General features: G+C 40.3%; 1 protein-coding gene across 1 annotated transcript in view; it reads left to right on the top strand.

The window, feature by feature from the left end:
- grk5 (G protein-coupled receptor kinase 5) overlaps positions 1–19,729 on the top strand; it is a 325,889-nt gene that overhangs the window by 89,658 nt on the left and 216,502 nt on the right. The window contains exon 2 of the mRNA XM_008119541.3: positions 12,691–12,786. Coding sequence (XP_008117748.1) covers positions 12,691–12,786 — 96 coding nt within the window. The remainder of the gene's footprint in view (positions 1–12,690; positions 12,787–19,729) is intronic.

Genomic DNA, 19,729 nt, shown 5'->3' with positions numbered 1-19,729 from the left:
TTTTACTCGGTATATAATTCTCATGTATTTGTATAAGTGTCCTAATGCTGCTGTCAGAGAGTGACTCATAATAGGAGCACCTTCAATGCAAGAATAGTGAGTAACATCAAGGCACACTTGTCAAATGCAGAAGTGGTAAACCTGACAGAATGGAGCTGTAGCATTGTTGTTTTTCCATTAAGAGGGGGTTGTTTCAAGCCTTAGAAAATGCCTACAAAGAAAGCACTTTTCCGCAGATAATGTGGATTTTTAAAATATATCCCATAAGGAGTCATACCCCTCACATTAAGAGCAATTATTTATGTTGCTTGAGTCACCGGGAGGATACTGCAAATTGAATTTGGGCCTGTGTCATTTTAGATGCAGCTTCATTTTCATGGTGAAGGAATCACATCTTTTTAGAGAATGCTGCCTATAGTCCGAAGGACCTACTGAAATATTAAGGTATTTTTGATAATAAGGAACTATTTGCAGATTTGCAGTCACAACCTATTCTCATGTCGTTATCAGCATTACAACTCAACTTGGGAAATCATTAATATATTTTGTGTCGCTGTGAGTTTTCCAGGCTATATGACTATGTTCCAGAAGCATTCTCTCCTGATGTTTCACTCACAACTATGGCAGGCATCCTCAGAGGTTGTGAGGTCTGTTGGAAACTAGGCAAGCAGGGTTTATATATTAGTGGAAAATCCCAGTTGGGAGAAAGAATTCTTGTCTGTTTGAGGCAAGTGCAAATGTTGCAATTAGCCAGCTTGATTAGCATTAAATAGGCTTGCAGCTTCCAGGTCTGGCTGAATCTTTTGTTGGGAGATGTTAGCTGGCCCTGATTGTTTCTTGTCTGGAATTCTCCTGTCTTCTGAGTGATGTTCTTTATTTACTGTCCTAATTTTAGAGTTTTAAAATAAACTTTAATTCTAAGGTGAATGTTACAAACAATAGTGACTTGTTGGCAGTGTTTACATAATGTTACTTACAAGTGGCAGTGTCCTGGTTGTAAAATTGCTGTTTCCTGAGAGACTTGTCCAGTTGCCTGCCTTGAGGTCTTCTATGGCATCAGGCAAAGACTTGTTATTTTTGCTGCCTTTTTCGTTTTTTTTTTTACACCTGTCTCTGCTTTTATTGTTTTTAGCTTGCTTTTGATACGTACTCTTTTCTGTTTGAACAGTATACTGCCTAGAGAAGTTCTGGCAATCAGTATTAAAACAATGTAGTAGATAAATGAAAATGTGACCCTGTAATTTACCTTTTCTTGTTGTTCCCTTTGCGATGACATTTCCTATTTAAAATATTGCAGGACAAGAGTTCCACAGAAATGAAAAAGAAACTCTTTGTCTCTGAAGAAAATCTCAAGGAAACATTGTCTTAAAAACAATCAGAAAATAGTTATTCAAGTGGAACAGGGATTTGGTAGGGTGTTTATTTCCTTTCACCTTTGTGGTTTATGCCTCTGTGAAAGTTAACTTTTATCATTATTCCACATTATGCCGTAGTAACTGAATGTTTCATTTCGAGTTATAACCAAATGAAATGGCTTTATTTATAAGAAGTAACAACAAACATAAAACATTTGATCCATATTCCCACATGTTATCCCATCCCATGTCTTCCCATCTTGGCTTCTTTCTAAATCAGGGGATCAAAACAGAGGCCCCTTCCACACAGTTGAATAAAATCCCACATTTTCTGCTTTGAACTGGAATATACCACACAGTACAGTAGAGTCTCACTTATCCAACACTCTCTTATCCAACGTTCTGGATTATCCAAAACATTTTTGTAGTCAATGTTTTCAATATACCGTGATATTTTGGTGCTAAATTCGCAAATACAGAAATTACTACATAGCATTACTGCGTACTGAACTACTTTTTCTGTCAAATTTGTTGTATAACATGATGTTTTGGTGCTTAATTTGTAAAATCATAACCTAATTTGATGTTTAATAGGCTTTTCCTTAATCCCTCCTTATTATCCAACATTTTCGCTTATCTAACGTTCTGCCGGCCCATTTATGTTGGATAAGTGAGACTCTACTGTATATGGGGAAAATGGAAGGAAAAATTAAGACGAAGGGCAAGATGGATGGATGGTATCCTTGAAGTTACTGGCTTGACCTTAAAGGAACTGGGGGGAGCGACATGGGCTGGTCCATGAGGTCACGAAGAGTCGGAAGTGACTGAACAAATAAACAACAACATACCGCAGAGTGGAGTGCCCAGTGGCTCAGCAGATTAAACTGCTGAGCTGCTGAAATTGCTGACTGAAAAGTCAGCAGTTCGAATCTGGGGAGTGGCATAAGCTCCCGCTGTTAGCCCCAGCTTCTGCCAATTTAACAGTTCGAAAACATGCATATGTGAGTAGATCAATAGGTGCTGCTCTGGCAGGAAGGTAATGGCACTCCATGCAATCATGCCGGCCACATGACTTTGGAGGTATCTGCGGACAACACCGGCTCTTTGGTGTAGAAATGGAGATGAGCACCAAACTCCATAGTCAGACACGACTAGACTTAAGGTCAGGGGAAAATCTTTTACCTTTACTATACCGCAGAGTGAACTCAGATAACCTAGTTGAAAGCAGATATTGTGGGATTTTCTACCTTAATATTCTGGGTTATATGACTGTGTGGAAGGGTCTAGAGCAGGGGTCCCCAAACTAAGGCCCGGGGCCCGGATGCGGCCCTCCAAGGTCATTTACCTGGCCCCTGACCTCAGTTTTATAACATAATATTTTATATCATTTTTAATAATATAATATATTGTATATACATATAATATTGATAATAATATAATGTTATACAATATAATACTAATAATAATACCATATAATAATATTAATTATATGTTATATATTACAGTATAGTGGTATAGTTCAATATAGTAATATATATATTGCTAATATTAGGCTATACTAATAATATAATATATTGTATGTACATACAGCTGCTCTGAGTCCCCTTCGGGGTGTGAAGGGCAGGATATAAATGTAATAAATAAATGTAGTAAATGAATAAATAAATAATTTTAGACTTAGGCTTGCCCAAAGTCTGAAATGACTTGAAGGCACAACAACAACAATCCTAATTAACTTGACAATCTCATTGGCTAGAAGCAGGGCCACACTTCCCATTGAAATCCTGATAGGTTTATGTTGGTTAAAATTGTTTTCATTTTAAAATATTGTATTGTTCTTTCATTGTTGTTGTTGTTTTGCACTACAAATAAGACATGTGCAGTGTGCACAGGAATTTGTTCGTATTTTTTTTTCCAAATGATAATTCGGCCCCTCCACAGTCTGAAGGATTGTGGACCGGCCCTCTGCGTTAAAAGTTTGAGGACCCCTGGTCTAGAGTCACTATTCAAATGCTACTGAAGTGCAGGTCCCCATATCCCTAGTAGTCATTTGATGGCAAGAGATGATGATAATTGCAGTCCAACCTTTTCTGGAGGATTTCATAGTTCCATGTTGATGTCTCTGCCCTGGAGTGTGATGGAAGCTCCTTCTTTGGAGGCTTTTAAGCAGAGGCTGGATGGCCATCTGTCAGGGGTGCTTTGAATGCAATTTCCTGCTTCTTGGCAGAGGGTTGGACTGGATGGCCCATGAGGTCTCTTCCAACTCTATGATTCTATGTGGTTATTGCACACCTATATCTCTCGGGGTCACCTTGGGCCAATCACAGCCTTAGAAAAAGGCAATGGTAAACATCAATAGAGCAAATCTTGCCAATAAAATCCAGTGATAGGTTCACCAGAAATGACAGAAAGGCCCATAACATCAACACAACAATATATTATAAGTGCTTTAGCAAATCATACAATTATTTTGCCACTTGTGCTTCCATAGTATTTCCATAGTATTTGTTCCAACTGTCCTGTTTCATCCCTTCCTTATAGCACCCTGAACTTAAAGCCAATCTACGGAGACACTTGGTAGTCTGGGATCATATGCAACCCACCTTATATTACTACCTGGTAGAACTGTGTACTGAACCATTTCCCCCTTTTTCATCCGCTCTTTTGTTACCTTTGGGAGTACCTAATGAGAAGGCCTCTCCCCCTACGAAAATCAGCTCGACATGAAAGCAAGCGGAAGCTGATCTTGGCTCCTTGTCTGCTTTTCGGTATCTCTGTCTAATCTTTTTTATTAATCTATCAGCAAACAAAAAGAAAACCTTCATTCCTTGAAAACTACTACCAGTTACCTCTCCTATTCCAGGAGGTCATTGCTCTTCTTTACCTGGAAGTGGGAAGCCTCCTTAAAATGCCTGCAGCTGAGCACTTCCTCTAAAGTAAGAAGCAGCTTTAAGAACTTGTTTGCCTCTTTTAAATGCCCTGGAGTGGAAAGAGTATGTGGCTGCTGGCATACGTGCACCTCCTCTAGGGTAAGAAACAGCTTTAAGAACTTGCTCGCCTCTTTTAAATGCCTTGGAAAAAGTGCGTGTAGCGTACAGGCACAGGAGAGAAAGCATGTGTGTCTGCCTGCATCCGAGCACCTCTCCTCTAGAGTAGAACAGTTTAAAATGCCTAAAATGACAGGAAGGGCAGTCTAGGAAGCCCCCCTCCCCATAATGGTCCAATGGAAAATTCATCTTTCGGCACCCAAGAGGGAAAACAGATATCTGCTCCCTTGATTTCAGGAGGCTCCAAAAATGGATTGGGGCCCCCACCAAAAGCTGGGACACAAAACGGGTCAAGGTTTACCCTGAATGCACAACCCTACCATCTAGTAAGGCTGCTTTGGAGACCTACAAACCCTGAAGGCACCAAATCCTGTTTGATCTTAGGAGCTCAGCAGGATCAACCTTTGTTAGTAATTGGATGAGAGACTTCTAATGAATATCAGCTGCATTAGACTATATTTTTGAGGGAGGAATTGGCAAAACCACATATGAGTATTCCCTGCCTAAGAAAATGCTGTGAAATGTACAGGATTGCCATTAGTTGACAGGTGACTTCAAAGCACTCACACAAACCCAAGGCTTCTGTGATAATTTCCAGCTAGAAACTGTCAGCCCTCTGTGCTTCATTCCTTCCTCTGCTGGACATGGGTTTATAGACAATGTCTGCTAGAGAAGTACTGCTTAATTATGCACGTTGTCCATTATATACTAGATGGGATGCAGTTTGTGGATTGGGTTCATGCCTCATGCAGTTCACTCATGTTATCTTGAGAAAACAGTATCACGAGTTTGATTATACACATCTCTATCAATGATAACTAGCTATTCTATGTATACATTTTGAGGACCTAGATTCTAGGTGTTTAGAGAGCTCTTTACTGTTGAAAAAGCTTCAAGAATCTGCATGTGGTTTTATTCTTGTGTTTATAAAGTAACAATTGCCAAGTTGCTAAGCAGAAGTGAAAAGAGATTGAGTAGGGGAAAGTAATAAGTAAAATGACATTTTGAAAGGGCATAGGTAAAGGAAAATGGAAAAGAAAGTCTTGTTGTACCCCTTGACAGGAACACATTACAAAAAGTCCCAAAAGACTTAATGTGATTATGTATAAAACACCTCCCAAATATTTGCAGTCATAAAGGTTTTAAACCTATTATTAACTTTAGTATACCGTTTATTTACTTAGTACAATTTATTCACTTTCCAGAATGCATAAGAAATTGACAGAAATGTCAATACATATATGTTATATGCAAAAAAAAAAGCAAAACATTTAAACTACATGGAATAAGCTCCAATTAAATCTATCCTGGCACCAAGTCTTCCAGGTGGGATAACAGAAAATAGCCCCAAATATAAAGCTTAGGTCAGAGAATAACTCTGGGTCCTTTCATACTGCACTATTCTAACACTATTAGTCCACTTTAACTACTATGATAATATTGTATGAAATCCTAGGATTTGTAGTTTAGAGGGGGATATTTAGGATTCTCAGGGCCCTTCCACACAGTCATACAACCCAGAATATCAAGGCAGGACATTCCACAATATCTGCATTGATCTGGGTTATCTGCCATATATTCCAGTTCAAAGCAAATATTTGCTGGGATTTCCTGCCTTGATATTTTGGGTTATATGGATGTGGGGAAGGGCCCTCAGTTAGAGAGCTCATGGGCCCCACTAAACTATAAAACCCAGAATTCCACAAGATATTGCCATAGCAGTTAAAATGGACTATAGCACTATAACTGTGTCATGATAGGGCTCTCTGTCTATGACCAGCATTTCTCAACTTTCTTGTAGACTTTCTACCAACTGCTTTGCTATTTTGCCCTAGGTTGGTTTAGGATGAATATGATCATCACTAAAACATATTCTGTAGAGAAATGACCTGCATATCTGAAACAGATGAAAAAGAAAAAAAATAGATCTGGGTGCAATAAGCTTACTATGATACTTTTTTCCCATACTTCTGAGTAGCTCTTCCAGTAGTGTAAAATCTATGCTGGGATAGGTATGGGAGAGACAACTGAACCCTATCGGAGGAGGAATAATCTGCCATTCAGAAAGAAGCAGAAAACACATTGAAAAGGTATCCCTACTCCCAATCTGGAAGATGCTCCAAAAGTTGCAATATTTAACTAAGATCCACCAAGTGGTCCAGAAAAAATCATTTTATATCTCATCTAACTTTTCCTAGTATAAATCCTCGACTAAATTGTCTTTGAAAGAGATCTAAATCAGCCTCCCTCAACATTGTGCCTGTGTTTGGAATGGTATTCCAGGGCATCTAGAAGACACCAAGTTGTGGAAGCATTACTGAGGAATTGATGGAGTTACGCAAGTACGATTTTCTTCCCACAAACTTCTCCAGAACATTGAGAGTAGTCTTATAATACATGTGCTTACTCTTCTGCCTTGAAAAAGGCATGTTCGGTCTTAAATTTGATGTCATCATATATTCAATTTAATTTAATTAACAGTCCTGACATTACTCTAGTATGTAATAAGCTCAGCTCTGAAGGTGTTTATTCAAAGACCGTGAGAAAATTAAAACAATCCTTAGCTGTTCTTGCTAACAAACATCTGACTTGATGGGACCAAGTTGTTGCCCCTGATTTGCCTTAAGGGGCTATGAGTCTTCTCCAGTATGTTTATTTTCCGTCATGCCAGCATCCTTTTGCGAGCATACAGGGTTGTGGTTTCTGTAAATAACTTTGCAAGAGAGGAAACAGCCATTAATCAATGTTAATTCGGTGGGTAATTAAGTCCGTGACCTCTGACTTCTCATCATTAGCTTTTGGGTGCAGGGAAGGATTTCACCAGAACATCTGTTCACTGTCAATCCCCCAGCTGCCTTTTATTTATAAAGTGACTTAGCTTTTATCTATTACCAGACAAACATATACACTCTAATGAGAATGGCTAATAAGCTGTCTGAGCTAGGACTGTCTTAACCCAAAGACTGGGGGGCAAGAGCAAACAAGGGCTATCTCAGTAAAGAGAAGACCAGTAAGAGGAGATTTTGGTTTGTTTACTTTTGGCAAGGGCTGTATATCTTTGAGATCTGCATCCTTGAGCTCTCTTCAAAATGAGAACCATGAATTCGGATATAGATTTGAATACACTAATGCACCTGGAAATAAGCTCTCTTTGGGTTGAAAGGTCCAAGGAAGACCATGAGTCATCCCTGGTTCATTTGTTGATGGAGTAGCATGGGATCTTTCGCTTCAAAGTCTGGTCGCATGGTGCTCTTCTTCATTCGCTCAGTCGCTTCCTACTCTTCGTGACCTCATGGACCAGTCCATGCCAGAGCTTCCTGTTGGCCATCACCGCCCCCAGTTCCTTCAAGTTCAACCAGTCACTTCACTGATACCATCCATCCATCTCGCCCTTGGTCGGACTCTCTTCCTTTTTCCTTCCATTTTCCTCAGCATCATGATCTTTTCCAAGCTTTCTTGTCTTCTCATGATGTGGCTAAAATACTTCATCTTTGCCTCTAATATCCTTCCCTTCAGTGAGCAGCCGGGCATTATTTCCTGGAGGATGGACTGGTTGGATCTTCTTGCGGTCCAAGGCACTCTCAGGATTTTCCTCCAGCACCAATGTTCAAAAACATCTATCTTCCTTCGCTCAGCCTTCATTATGGTCCAGCTCTCACAAGCATAGGTTACTATGGGGAATACCATTGCTTTAACTATGCAGGCCTTCGCTGCCAGTGTGATGTCTCTGCTCTTCACTATTTTATCTAGGTTGGCCATTGCTCTCCTTCCAAGAAGTAGAAGTCTTGTGATTTCCTGGCTGCAGTCTGCATCTGCAGTGATCTTCACATCTGGAAATATAAAGCCTGTCACTGCCTCCATGTTTTTTCCCTCTATTTGCCGGTTATCAATCAGTCTGGTTGCCATAATTTTGGTTTTCTTGATGTTTAACTGCAATCCAGCTTTTGCGTTTTCTTCTTTCACTTTGGTGATAAGGCTCCTCAGCTCCTCCTCACTTTCAGCCATCAGAGTGGTATCTTCTGCATACTTAAGGTTGTTAATGTTTCTTCCAGCAATTTTAACTCTGGCCTTGGATTCCTCAAGCCCTGCACGTTGCATGATATGTTCTGCGTACAAGTTGAATAGGTAGGGTGAAAGTATACAGCCTTGCCACATTCCTTTCCCAATCTTGAACCAGTCTGTTGTTCCGTGGTTTGTTCTTACTGTGGCTACTTGGTCTTTATACAGATTTCTCAGGAGACAGACAAGGTGACTTGGTATCCCCATACCACCAAGAAGATACCACAGTCGAAGGCTTTAGAATAGTCAATAAAGCAGAAATAGATGTTTTTCTGAAACTCCCTGACTTCCTCCATTATCCAGTGGATATTGGCAATTTGGTGCTCAATAATTGAGAAAGATCAAATGGACTAGCTATGAGTCCTTCTTCCCATGGAAGGATCCCCAGCCACCAAAAAAAGAAAGGCTCACTGCAGTTGCCTTTATCATCAGAAACAGATGCAAAACAGATTGAGAGATACAAATGCAAAAGAAGATAACATACTTGTTACTAACTGAACTTTGAGGGAGGTCACAACAACACCGATAAAACAGGACACGGGAGAGGCTGACCTTTTGTCCTGAACAGTCATAAATGTGATAGGGAACCAAGCCTTGCTTACTTCCCTATAGGCTCCCCTTATCACTTACCTTATTTGAATACCACTTTTCCATATAAACATTACTTTCATAGCAGTTCCTAACAAAATAGGACGAAAAAACATAAATAAGATGCAAACATTGAAACAAGTCAATAAGGGAGTAGTAACAAAACAATATCACAACAATCGTGAAGCAAACATCACTTCCATCGCAGGAAAATAAAGCACCAACAAATCAGGCAGGATTTGTAAATAGCTAATTCATTCCTGGAGTGGGAAGGCAAAATGAGAGCATAAGAATTCTATCCCACCAATGACATTTTCCTTCAGTCCCCAAATTTGTAAAACTGAGTAGTCTTACACTTTGGAAATCATTCACCCAAACTGCTCTTACATTTTCTGTGTTCACATTCCCTTGGTATCTATTGTTTGGATGACTAAAATGTATTTTAAAATTCACAACTGAATCAGCCTTGCTTAAAACACAGACACACATAATCTATCAGTAATTAAGCATTGAGCATTTCAGTTTCTTTGTCTGTTTATTCAATACATTCTCACATATCTTCTATTATCACCCTTATTTTGTGCAAACTAGCTAAGTCATGGCCCACTGAGAGTATCGTAAGTGGTTCAACACAGTACAAAGAGCTCTGTCCAAATGCTGAGTCTTTTTAATGAGACACACCAAGATAACCACATTCCAGTAGTGTAAACTGCAATGTAGTGCAGCCAGAAACCTGAGCCGTTAATCCCATTCGCATACTTCCAAGCTCAAGAGTCTTATCATATGGTGTTTTATCAGTCTGGGGGTCACAAAAGTAATGGTGAGGATCAAAAGGGCCTTCCAACGTGAAAAAACAACTTGGCAGTCGGAATCAAGGCAGCTTTTAAAAGAGATTCACTTTCACACCTATGCAATTACAATCCTGATCCCTCCTCCCTTTTGGCTTTTAGTCCAGCCAGACAATACACCTTGTCTCAGCTGTCATGGTGCATTATGTCCTTTAAGTCCTTGTGCACTTTGCACGCACACACACATACACACGCCTGTCCTCCTGCCGAATTGCATTTGGAGCAAGCTAGCGAGGATGACTTCAAGATATAGGCTGCAAGCTGGAAAGGTCAGGCGGATGAAAGCGGTTGATTGGAATCTTTAACGTAAAGACGTCACGGGCAAGCCAGAGAGTGCCACTCTATTACGCTCGGATGCAAGCAAATGAGTCATCAAGTGATGCTGCTGTTTTTGTAGGACAAGAAATAGAGGGGGAGAAGCCATTGGCTGTGTTGTACACCAATCGTGGTTGTGTAACTAGGGAACTTTTCAGTCCTCTTCCCCCCTCCCCCAGCCACTGCCCCCTAAATCTTTTTAGAAATGCATTTCAAAAATATATTCTGGCATGTTTGCGCCGATCTTTCTTTTATTTTCTACTAATTAGGGCAATTATGCCCTATTTTTCTCCTATGCTAAAAACTTTTGTTTCTCTTTCATTTACCATATAATTACAAAGTTAAGGTTTTCCCCTGACATTAAGTCCAGTTGTGTCCGACTCTGAGGGTTGTTGCTCATTTCAGTTTCTAAGCCGAAGAGCCGGCGTCTGTAGACATCTCCAAGGTCCATGTGGTCAGCATGACTGCATGGAGCATTGTTACCTTCCCACCAGAGTGGTACCTATTGATCTACTCATATTTGCATGTTTTTGAACTGCTAGGTTGGCACAAGCTGGAGTTGACAGCGGGAGCTTACTCTGCTCCCTGGATTTGAACCACCATCCTTTAAGTCAGCAAGTTCAGCAGCTCAGCGGTTTAACTCACTGCGCCACCGATGCCTCCTGCATTATGTTATGTTAGCAACGTTTGTTTGTTTTTTCATTTACCAGATGTAACAGAATGGCTACCTTGCAGGGTTGGTGTGTAAAGACAGTTCTAGGCCTTGCTAGAAAAGGCAGAGCCAGGCAAGGGGAGGAGAAATCAGGCAGCTCCATATATGGTAGTGGAGTCTGATTGGTTGATGGAGTTAGAGGGAGTTGCCTAGCAACAGGAGGTATGATTGTGTTGAGAAAACAATTGACAACCAGGATAGAGCTTTCAGTATCAGGAAAACAGATCCCTATACTGCATACAGATCCTAGTTGCTATATTTTGTATCATCTCAAAAGCTTCAAAATACTCCTCAATACTAAACTTGCACATTGCATTATACAAGTCTAAATGTTGTGTAACTAAAGAATGGACAAATAGGCTTGACTTGCTCCTGATGAACTTGGCACAGTTAAGCAAATACTATCTACCACTCCTGGGAATTCAGAGTCAATAGAAGGTAAAGGAATTTCTGCAAGCAGTGAACCTGTTTTAGAAGAGAAAGTGCAATCCAAAGGTTCATTGACAGTACACAACTATAGTGCTATTATTCCACTTTAACAGCCATAGTTTCATCCTGTGGAATCCTGGGCCTTGTAGTTTGGGGATGTGCCTTAGTATTTTGTCTGAGAATTCTAAATCCCCTCCCAAAAAATGTCATCCCCAGGATTCCATAGGATAGTTAACTTGGAATAATAGTGCTGTAATTTTGTAGTGTGAGTGGGTCCTTGAAATGTTTGGATGTCAGTTTCTGGACTAGGCTTGGACACCTCCATTTGACCCAGTTTTGATCACATCATGCTTACATGTTGGGATTAAATCTCAGTTGAGTTTTGGACAAACCATTATCAATCATAGGCAGCTTTCAAGAATATTCACCGCTTCTTTGGTATTAAGCGACAAGGTGCAATAACACTGTTATCAGTATGTTAGGTAAAGCTTTTCCCCTGACATTAAGTCTAGTTGTGTCCGACTCTGGGGGTTGGTTCTCATCTCCATTTCTAAGCTGAAGAGCCGGCGTTGTCTGTAGACACCTCCAAGGTCATGTAGCCATCATGACTGCATGGAATGCCGTTATCTTCCCGCCAGAGCGGTATCTATTAATCTACTCACATTTGCCTGTTTTGGAACTGCTAGGTTTGCAGAAGCTGAGGTTTACATAGGGAGCTCACCCCGCTCCCTGGATTAGATCCGCCAATGTTTCAGTCAGCAAGTTCAGCAGCTCAGCGGTTTAACCCGCTGCACCATAGGGGCCCCCAGATGACCCAGCTGCTTCCTACAGGTTATGGTCTGCAATGCCACAGGCCCAGGGAGTAAGATGACTTCCAGAAAGATAGCAAAGCAAGACAAGAATCTGCTGCTATAAATTGTGCTTACCAAGGAGGTGGCACTGAGGTGGTTCAGGAGATAAAACACGATGTTCTTATTAGAATGTCCCTAGTTTGAGACCCACATGAACAAAATACACATCAGCCCATTATGGCACGTGACTGCTTTGTGGCATATATATTGTTGGCTATACTTTAGCATGCCATTCTGCCTACTTTTGGAATGGGAAGAATACAAAGCACTTTAAAATGCCCAGACCTATATTTATTTACATCTCACCTTTCCGCCAATATAGGTACTCATCACGAATCATCTGAACACAGAAGTCACTCCTAACCCATCACTTTCTAATGTTAGAAACATACTAAACCACAGCTGGGGTGTGCATAGAGCTGGAAAAATAAAAAGGACATGTCATTTCTAAAAGCCTTTAACCTCAACATCTTTTTTCTTCTTCAGGAGGTGGAGGAAAGCGCAAGGGTAAAAGCAAAAAATGGAAGGAAATCCTGAAGTTTCCTCACATTAGCCAGTGTGAAGATCTTCGAAAAACAATAGGTAAGGATTATTTTCTTAGGTATTTTAAAAATGTTTTGATGGGTAAGTCTTTCGTAATACAGGAGATTCATTTAAAGCATAACTTCTTGGGAAGGATAATGAACCCAGCTTATTAAAGTGAGCATTTACCTGTCTTAAAAGGGAGGCAAATTGTGTATGAAGTTAGCTCTTATTTGAACAAGCGATCCATATACATCTGGTGATTTTCAAATGAACTTAACTGTTGCACTCCAGACCTGGAAACACTGCACTGACCACTGCACCACACCAAAGTCCAGGAATATAAGCAAACAGTTTATTTTAAAAACACATACAAAGCATATAAAAATCAGGAATAAGTGAGGAAGATATATAATCCAAAAAGGCCTAGCAAAAGATGAGAACCAAACAATAATCCCAATGTCTCCTAAAGTTCCAAAGGTGACAAAGTCCAGGAATAGCCAAGAATCACAGATACAACATAAATCTACTATCAGGAAGATATAACTAGTAAGACTTGAACTGGAGTACATCAACAAGAACATAGAAAACTTCCAGGATATATTAAATCCAAAATCAAAGCTTGACTTCAACCAGGAACAAAAGAACTCAGGCTTAGCTTCTCACTCTAACGCAGTGTTGCCTGAACTGACCTTAAGGTAAACAACTTGTTGCTTAATAGATGCCCATGAACTCATTCTGTTACCTATGAATTTATTTCCCAACTTTCCCACATAATCTCTCTGAACAACATAATCTGTTTTTGGCTCTGATTTCTAAACAAAGATCTCCATAGCTGTGGGTAGGTTCCCATGAGAACCCTCCTTATCACTCAGCTCTTCACTCGATTCCTTATCTGCTGTTGCTACTTCTGACTTCCCTGAATGCCCTTGAGGCCCTGCACTTTCCGAGCTGACTTTTCTCACAGAGAGAACCATCATTTCCTAGACTTGAGGGCCCATCACTTTGTACCACAGGAAAACTCACAATCCTCTCTGAATCGTCCACAGGAAAACTCACAAGCCTGTCTAAATAATCAGTTAAACTATCCATCTGGTGACGTATCTACAACACTAACATGTGCAGGGTTAAAGAACACTTGAACAGTTGTGTAGCATTGCCCCTAATAGTTTAAGAAATGTGTTTGATTTTATCTTAAATGATGATACATAAAGTGGAGGGCCTTTACATAATGAAAGAAAAATTGGTTTAACTATTCAAATGCATATCTTTCTGCTTCAAGAAGAATGAATGAATGGGATTCCAACTTAGTCATACTTAGCATAAACCCATCAAAATAAATGATGCTTAAGCCGGGCACAGCTAACTTAATTAATGGAGATCCAGCCCAATGGCTTATCATCAGACAGGCATTTAAAATAATGCCAGAAGGGAGGTAGAAGCAATTGTTACTCATAACTTCTCCTGAGGCTAGAACAAGAGTAATTTTAAACTTCAGGGAGGTAACTGTTAATTTGTGACCAGGGAAAACTAATTTCAATAAGCACTGTGCTCTGTTATTATTACTATTATTTCCAGTCGAACAGTAAACAGAAGGTCAAAAGCACAGATGTGTCCTGCTTTCAGTCTTTCAGTTATTTCTTAATATACTTGGTAAAAGGAATATGTACAGTAGCCTGTAGGAAAAACAAGGGAATTTCCATGTTATCAAAGGGAGCTCAGATTAGCTCCAAATTACTGTACGTTCCTGTAGCACTTCCCAGCAAGTTTTGTCAGTAACCATGGGAAAGGATGCTGATTTTGTGGTAGTGAAAAGGTTACAATTTCTTCACAAAGGCCATAGGCAAAAGGCAAAGAACCATCCTCTTCCTATTGAATAGACATCCTTTTGCTAGATGCTTGATTCAAATATAGTCAGCCCTCCATATTTGGGGATTTGATTTTACATAGATTTGATTGAAAAGTTCTCTCTACGGTCAGCTTCTGTTGGAGGTGGCCAAAGAGCCATCCTGGAGGAATTCCTGGAGAGATTCCTAAAGAGATGTTCTCTCATGTTAAAAAAAAACCTTGGTTTTTTTATTTGCAGTTTTTCTACTTTTATGGGTTGCCATCAAATGAAGAGGGCTGATCCCAGAAAATGTGGGTGGCTAACTGTACTACAAAACTAATTGTGGGAGAGAAGTCAAAGGGACTTGTGTCAGTTTACTACAGTGGTTCCCAATCTTTTTTTGACAAGGACCCACTTACCAGGGACCACTTTGAGCAGGGCACACTTGAGCAGGACCACTTTTACCAGGGCACACTTGACCAGGGACCACTTTGACCAGGGCCCACTTGACTGGAGACCACTTTGACCAGGGACCACTTTGACCAGGGCCCACTTTGACCAGGGCCCACTTGACCAAGGACCACTTTGACCAGGGACCACTTGACCAGGGACCATTTTGTCCAGGGACCACTTGACCAGGGACCACTTGACCAGGGACCACATTGACCAAGGACCACTTGACCAGAGACCACTCTCCAACATTAGTATGAAAAGGGTTACAAATCCGTTTTTGGTCAACTTTAGATTCAGTTTGGTTATTTGGGGTGCTGATTCAGAAAATTGCATTGGATAGACAACATCAGCTCTAGTTTCTGATACAGAATATATACCATCCAGTAGTCGCCACCTGCTTGCCAACAGAAAACCACATGTAATAATCTAGAGCTGATGTGGTCTATCCAGTGCAATGGTCAGCTCTGCAGAAAGGAGCGGAAATAAAATAAAATAAAATAAAATAAAATAAAATAAAATAAAGAGCTAGGAGGTTTGCAGACCAGATTTTTGTTCTCGCAGCCCACTGCTGGGCCACAGCCCACAGGTTGAGAACCACTGGTTTACTTTATAATTCCATCTCCACCAAAGGAATTCTTCAAACACCATCCCAGAGAGTGCTAGAGACAGGTCCATCCAAATATTTTTGCTGCCAGAGTTAAAGGGCAAACTGGAAAACCATATCCCGCTTTTAGGTCTTCCATGTACAATAACCAATAAGATTAGCAGTTTAATATTCCATCATATGTTAAGGCAGAAAGCTTCCTTTACACTCCAGAACCATAGGTCATATGGCGCAAACAGCTCTGTATTTCTAAGACCTCATTGTTACTCCAGAGCTTGAGACAATAGCTTCACGCTGCCTGGCGGTAGAGTGAACCCTTAAGAGAAACTAGATGATTCCTGAGTCCCAAATATTTATTAATTGCAGTGAAATGGCTTCCCCTTGTCCTAATTCCTCCTGCCAAGAAAACTTGTGTAAACATAGGTGGATTTTTATGTGCATGCAAGAACTCTGGGTGCAGTTTAGTTCTGACAGCTAAAGCAAATTGTTAAATTGGGGAAATGCTGTTCACTCTAATTTCAGTCCTTCTGATGAAAACAAATCTCCTAGCACCTTTATAAATCCTTTAAACAACTGTGTTATTGTGTAACATCTTCCATATTATTTGAACTAATGTTGAGCTGTGACTAAACACTATTTTTGGATCTCTTCTTTTAAAATACTTGAATCTCAAAATTATTTTCTTTGAACACTGTCCCAGGATTGGACAAAATGTGGAGTGTTTTCTTTCATTTCTGTCTCTGGATGCATGGAATTAAATGAAAATTTTGTTTTTACTCCTTCATACCATCAGAGAAAAGCAAGCCATTTTATGCATCTGCAGAGACTGAAAACACTGAAGATGCTCAGTGCTGATACTTGACAGCTTCCAGGACTTTAAGGGACCACAAGGGAAATGAGCTGAAATGATCTCAGACCATGTTCTATTTACAGAATTTATTTCACAAACGTTAATCCATTAAGGATTACCTTGGCAGTAGTGAGCAACGGAGAAACCAAAAAGCCATTGTTCTTTCCCCATAAAGGTCAGGCAACAAAATCCCCACCTCTCCCACCCTACAAAAAAACCCCTAGAAGACCCATGTTTGACCTGTTTTTGTAAATGCAGCCTAGAAGTAATACAGCTAAGTAGTTTACTTTAATTTATTTGTGGTCAAGAGTTATACATTTCCTACAGCAAATGCTACTTGAATGGTATGACATATGCTGAATTTCTTCCAAAATTTAATACAATCCCAGTCAGGGGGGAAATGACCTTTAGAAATAGCTTTGAAGAAGGGTGTGAAGTTATAATTGGAAGTTTCATAGTTTGCCATGATTTTATTGGGTGATACAAAGTTATTAACACTAGTAAGTACTTATATAGAGATTGGGATCCAATTGTGGCAAAGTGACCTCTGGCTTATGGTGAACAAATATTTCTAAAGGTTGTGCAATGAGGCAAATCCAGCTCCTTGCATACAAGTCATTCTTTTGCAACTTGGACCCTTAAGGCAAGATGACTACTGAATTTCCCAAAAAGTATGGTACCAGATGTTCCCAATGAATCATAGAGTTGAAAGAGACCTCATGGGCCATCCAGTCCAACCCCCTGCCAAGAGCTGTGTAGATCTTTGAGCTTGTATTGGATGCCTACATTCTCTGCTCTCTGAGAGGCAGCGTGGCTACATTGCTGGGACATTTCAGTCTGAAAGTATTATATTGGATTTTGAGTAGTCTGAATATTTGTGGCTGTGAGCCAAACTATTAATGCTGAGACATTACTTAGGTGATCCCTCGTTGTCCAAGTATGATGGCCTTCCAAGTCCAGTGTTTTGGCGGTGGATATGTAGGTGTCTGTGGAGCCCTGTTATTGAACTGCATGTTTTTCCACAGTGAGGACATTAGTTTCCAAGTGGCAGGTAGTCCCGGTCAGGGTTGGCTTGACATGCCTTTCTCTTGGCATGTTTCTCCCTTTCACCTTCCATTTGTGCCTCTTCAAATTCCACAGCACTGCTGGTCACAGCTGACCTCCAGTTATAGAGCGCTCAGGGGCCAGGGCCTCCCAGTTCTCAGTGTCTGTGCCACAGTTTTTAAGGTTAGCTGTCGCTTTCCCTGTCCACCAACATTCTGTTTTCTGTTCTTGAGTTGGGAGTATAGTAACTGCTTTAGAAAACAGTGATAGGGCATTGGGACAACGTAGCCAATCCAGCGGAGTTGATGGCGTAGGAGCATCACTTCAATGCTGGTGGTCTTTGCTTCTTCCAGCAAAGACATTTGTCCTGTCTTCGCAAAAGATTTGCAGGATTTTTCGGAGGCAACACTGATGGAATTGTTCCAGGAGTTGAATATAAAATCTATAGACGGTCCATGTTTTGCAGGCATATAACAGGGTTGGGAGGACAATAACTTTATAAACAAGCACCTTGGCATCCCTACACATGTCCTGATCCCCAAACACTCTCTGCTTCATTCGGGAAAATGCTGCACTTGCAGAGTTCAGGCGGTGTTGTATTTCAGTGTCAATGTTGACTTTTGTGGAGAGGTGGTTGTCAAGGTAGTGGAAATGGTCAACATTTTCTAATGTTACACAATTAAGCTGTATTTCTGGCATTGCAGAGGGATTGGGTGGTGCCTGCTGGAACAGCACTTTGGTTTTCTTGATGTTCAATGAGAGGCCGAGCTTCTCATATGCTTCTGCAAGATGTTTAGAGTGGCTTGTAGGTCTTCTTCTGAATGTGCAGAGACTACATTATCATTGGCATAAATCTTCTGAATACACACAGAGTACGTTATTATTGGCATAAATCAAATGTATAGACCAAACTACACATGGTAGTAGTAACACTGAGGACAGGGGAACTCTGTGGCTTCCATGTCAATAATGTAGTGAATTTATGCTGAATGTTATTCTAGGTTTTAAACAAGTAGTTAAAAGTACTGACTTCTTTTCCAAATATATGAACAAGAGATCATGAGTTTTGGGCCAGCCCATGTTGGAGTGAGCATCCGACAATTAAAATAAAATAAAAAAATAGCCCTGCTCATTGTTGACCTAAGCAACCTGAAAGACAGTTGCATCTGTCAAGTAGGAAAATTTAGGGACCACTTATGCGGGGAGGCTAATTTAACTGATTTACAATAAAAACACCCAGCAGCATGTGTGCTGGATGAAGAAGTATTCCATCAAAAGGACTCGTCGTCACAGTGGATGATAAAGCAGCAGCTCCTCCTCCTCTGGCCGGAATTGAGCATACCCTCACAAAGCCAGAAGATGGAAAGTTAAATAGCCTCTGTATCTGTCTATCTGTCTGTCTTTGTGTTGTTTGTCTAATGGCATTGAATGTTGTACATTGTGATCCGCCCTGAGTCCCCTTCGGGGTGAGAAGGGTGGAATATAAATACTGTAAATAAATAAATAAATAAATAAATAAATAAATAAATAAATAATATATTTAACATCATGGATAGTTCCTTTAAAGTCTGGACTAAAACAGACAGCAATTTCATTAAAATGAAACAGTGAGTAGAAATCTCCCATTACCACTGACTAGTGCAATAAAAAGACATTGGGCCAGATGTATCAGGAAGTTGTGGGATTTGTTACTGTAGTCCTTCATTTTTTTAGTTGTCATTTTAGACAAATACAGACTGCTTCTGGATGCTAGAATTCAGTACGAAAATATGTCACAATGGCTTTTATTCCTGATTTATACATTCAAGTCCTTCTGGTGATACTACAATGGCTTTCTCTAATTTACATTGTTTGAGTTGGCTTTCGCTGCCCTACTAGTTACTGTAAGTCAGCCTGGAAGGGACCACACCTAGAGGAGACGATCTTACCCTGATCTGGTAAAGCCATCAACACCATCCTGCCAGTCAAAGTATTGCGGTTTTTCCCTTTTGTCCAATTTGAGGCTTGGTTGTCAATTGAATTTGCCAAATGGTTTCAGAAATTGCTCTGCCATGGACCAAACATCCTGTAGATCACATTTTAAAAGTTCACAGTCCTTTTGAAGTGCTGACTTTAATGAGACATTTACCAGGCTTTGGGGTGGGGTTGGGGGAAACACTTCCCATTTAAGACAGAAAATAACCTAGTGGAGAATGAGCATATTGGTGCAGACACCAGGGACTCA

This window comes from Anolis carolinensis, chromosome 3, assembly GCF_035594765.1.
Source record: "Anolis carolinensis isolate JA03-04 chromosome 3, rAnoCar3.1.pri, whole genome shotgun sequence".
In the NCBI taxonomy this organism is placed as follows: domain Eukaryota; kingdom Metazoa; phylum Chordata; class Lepidosauria; order Squamata; family Dactyloidae; genus Anolis; species Anolis carolinensis.
This window is presented reverse-complemented; position numbering and strand designations above follow the sequence as displayed.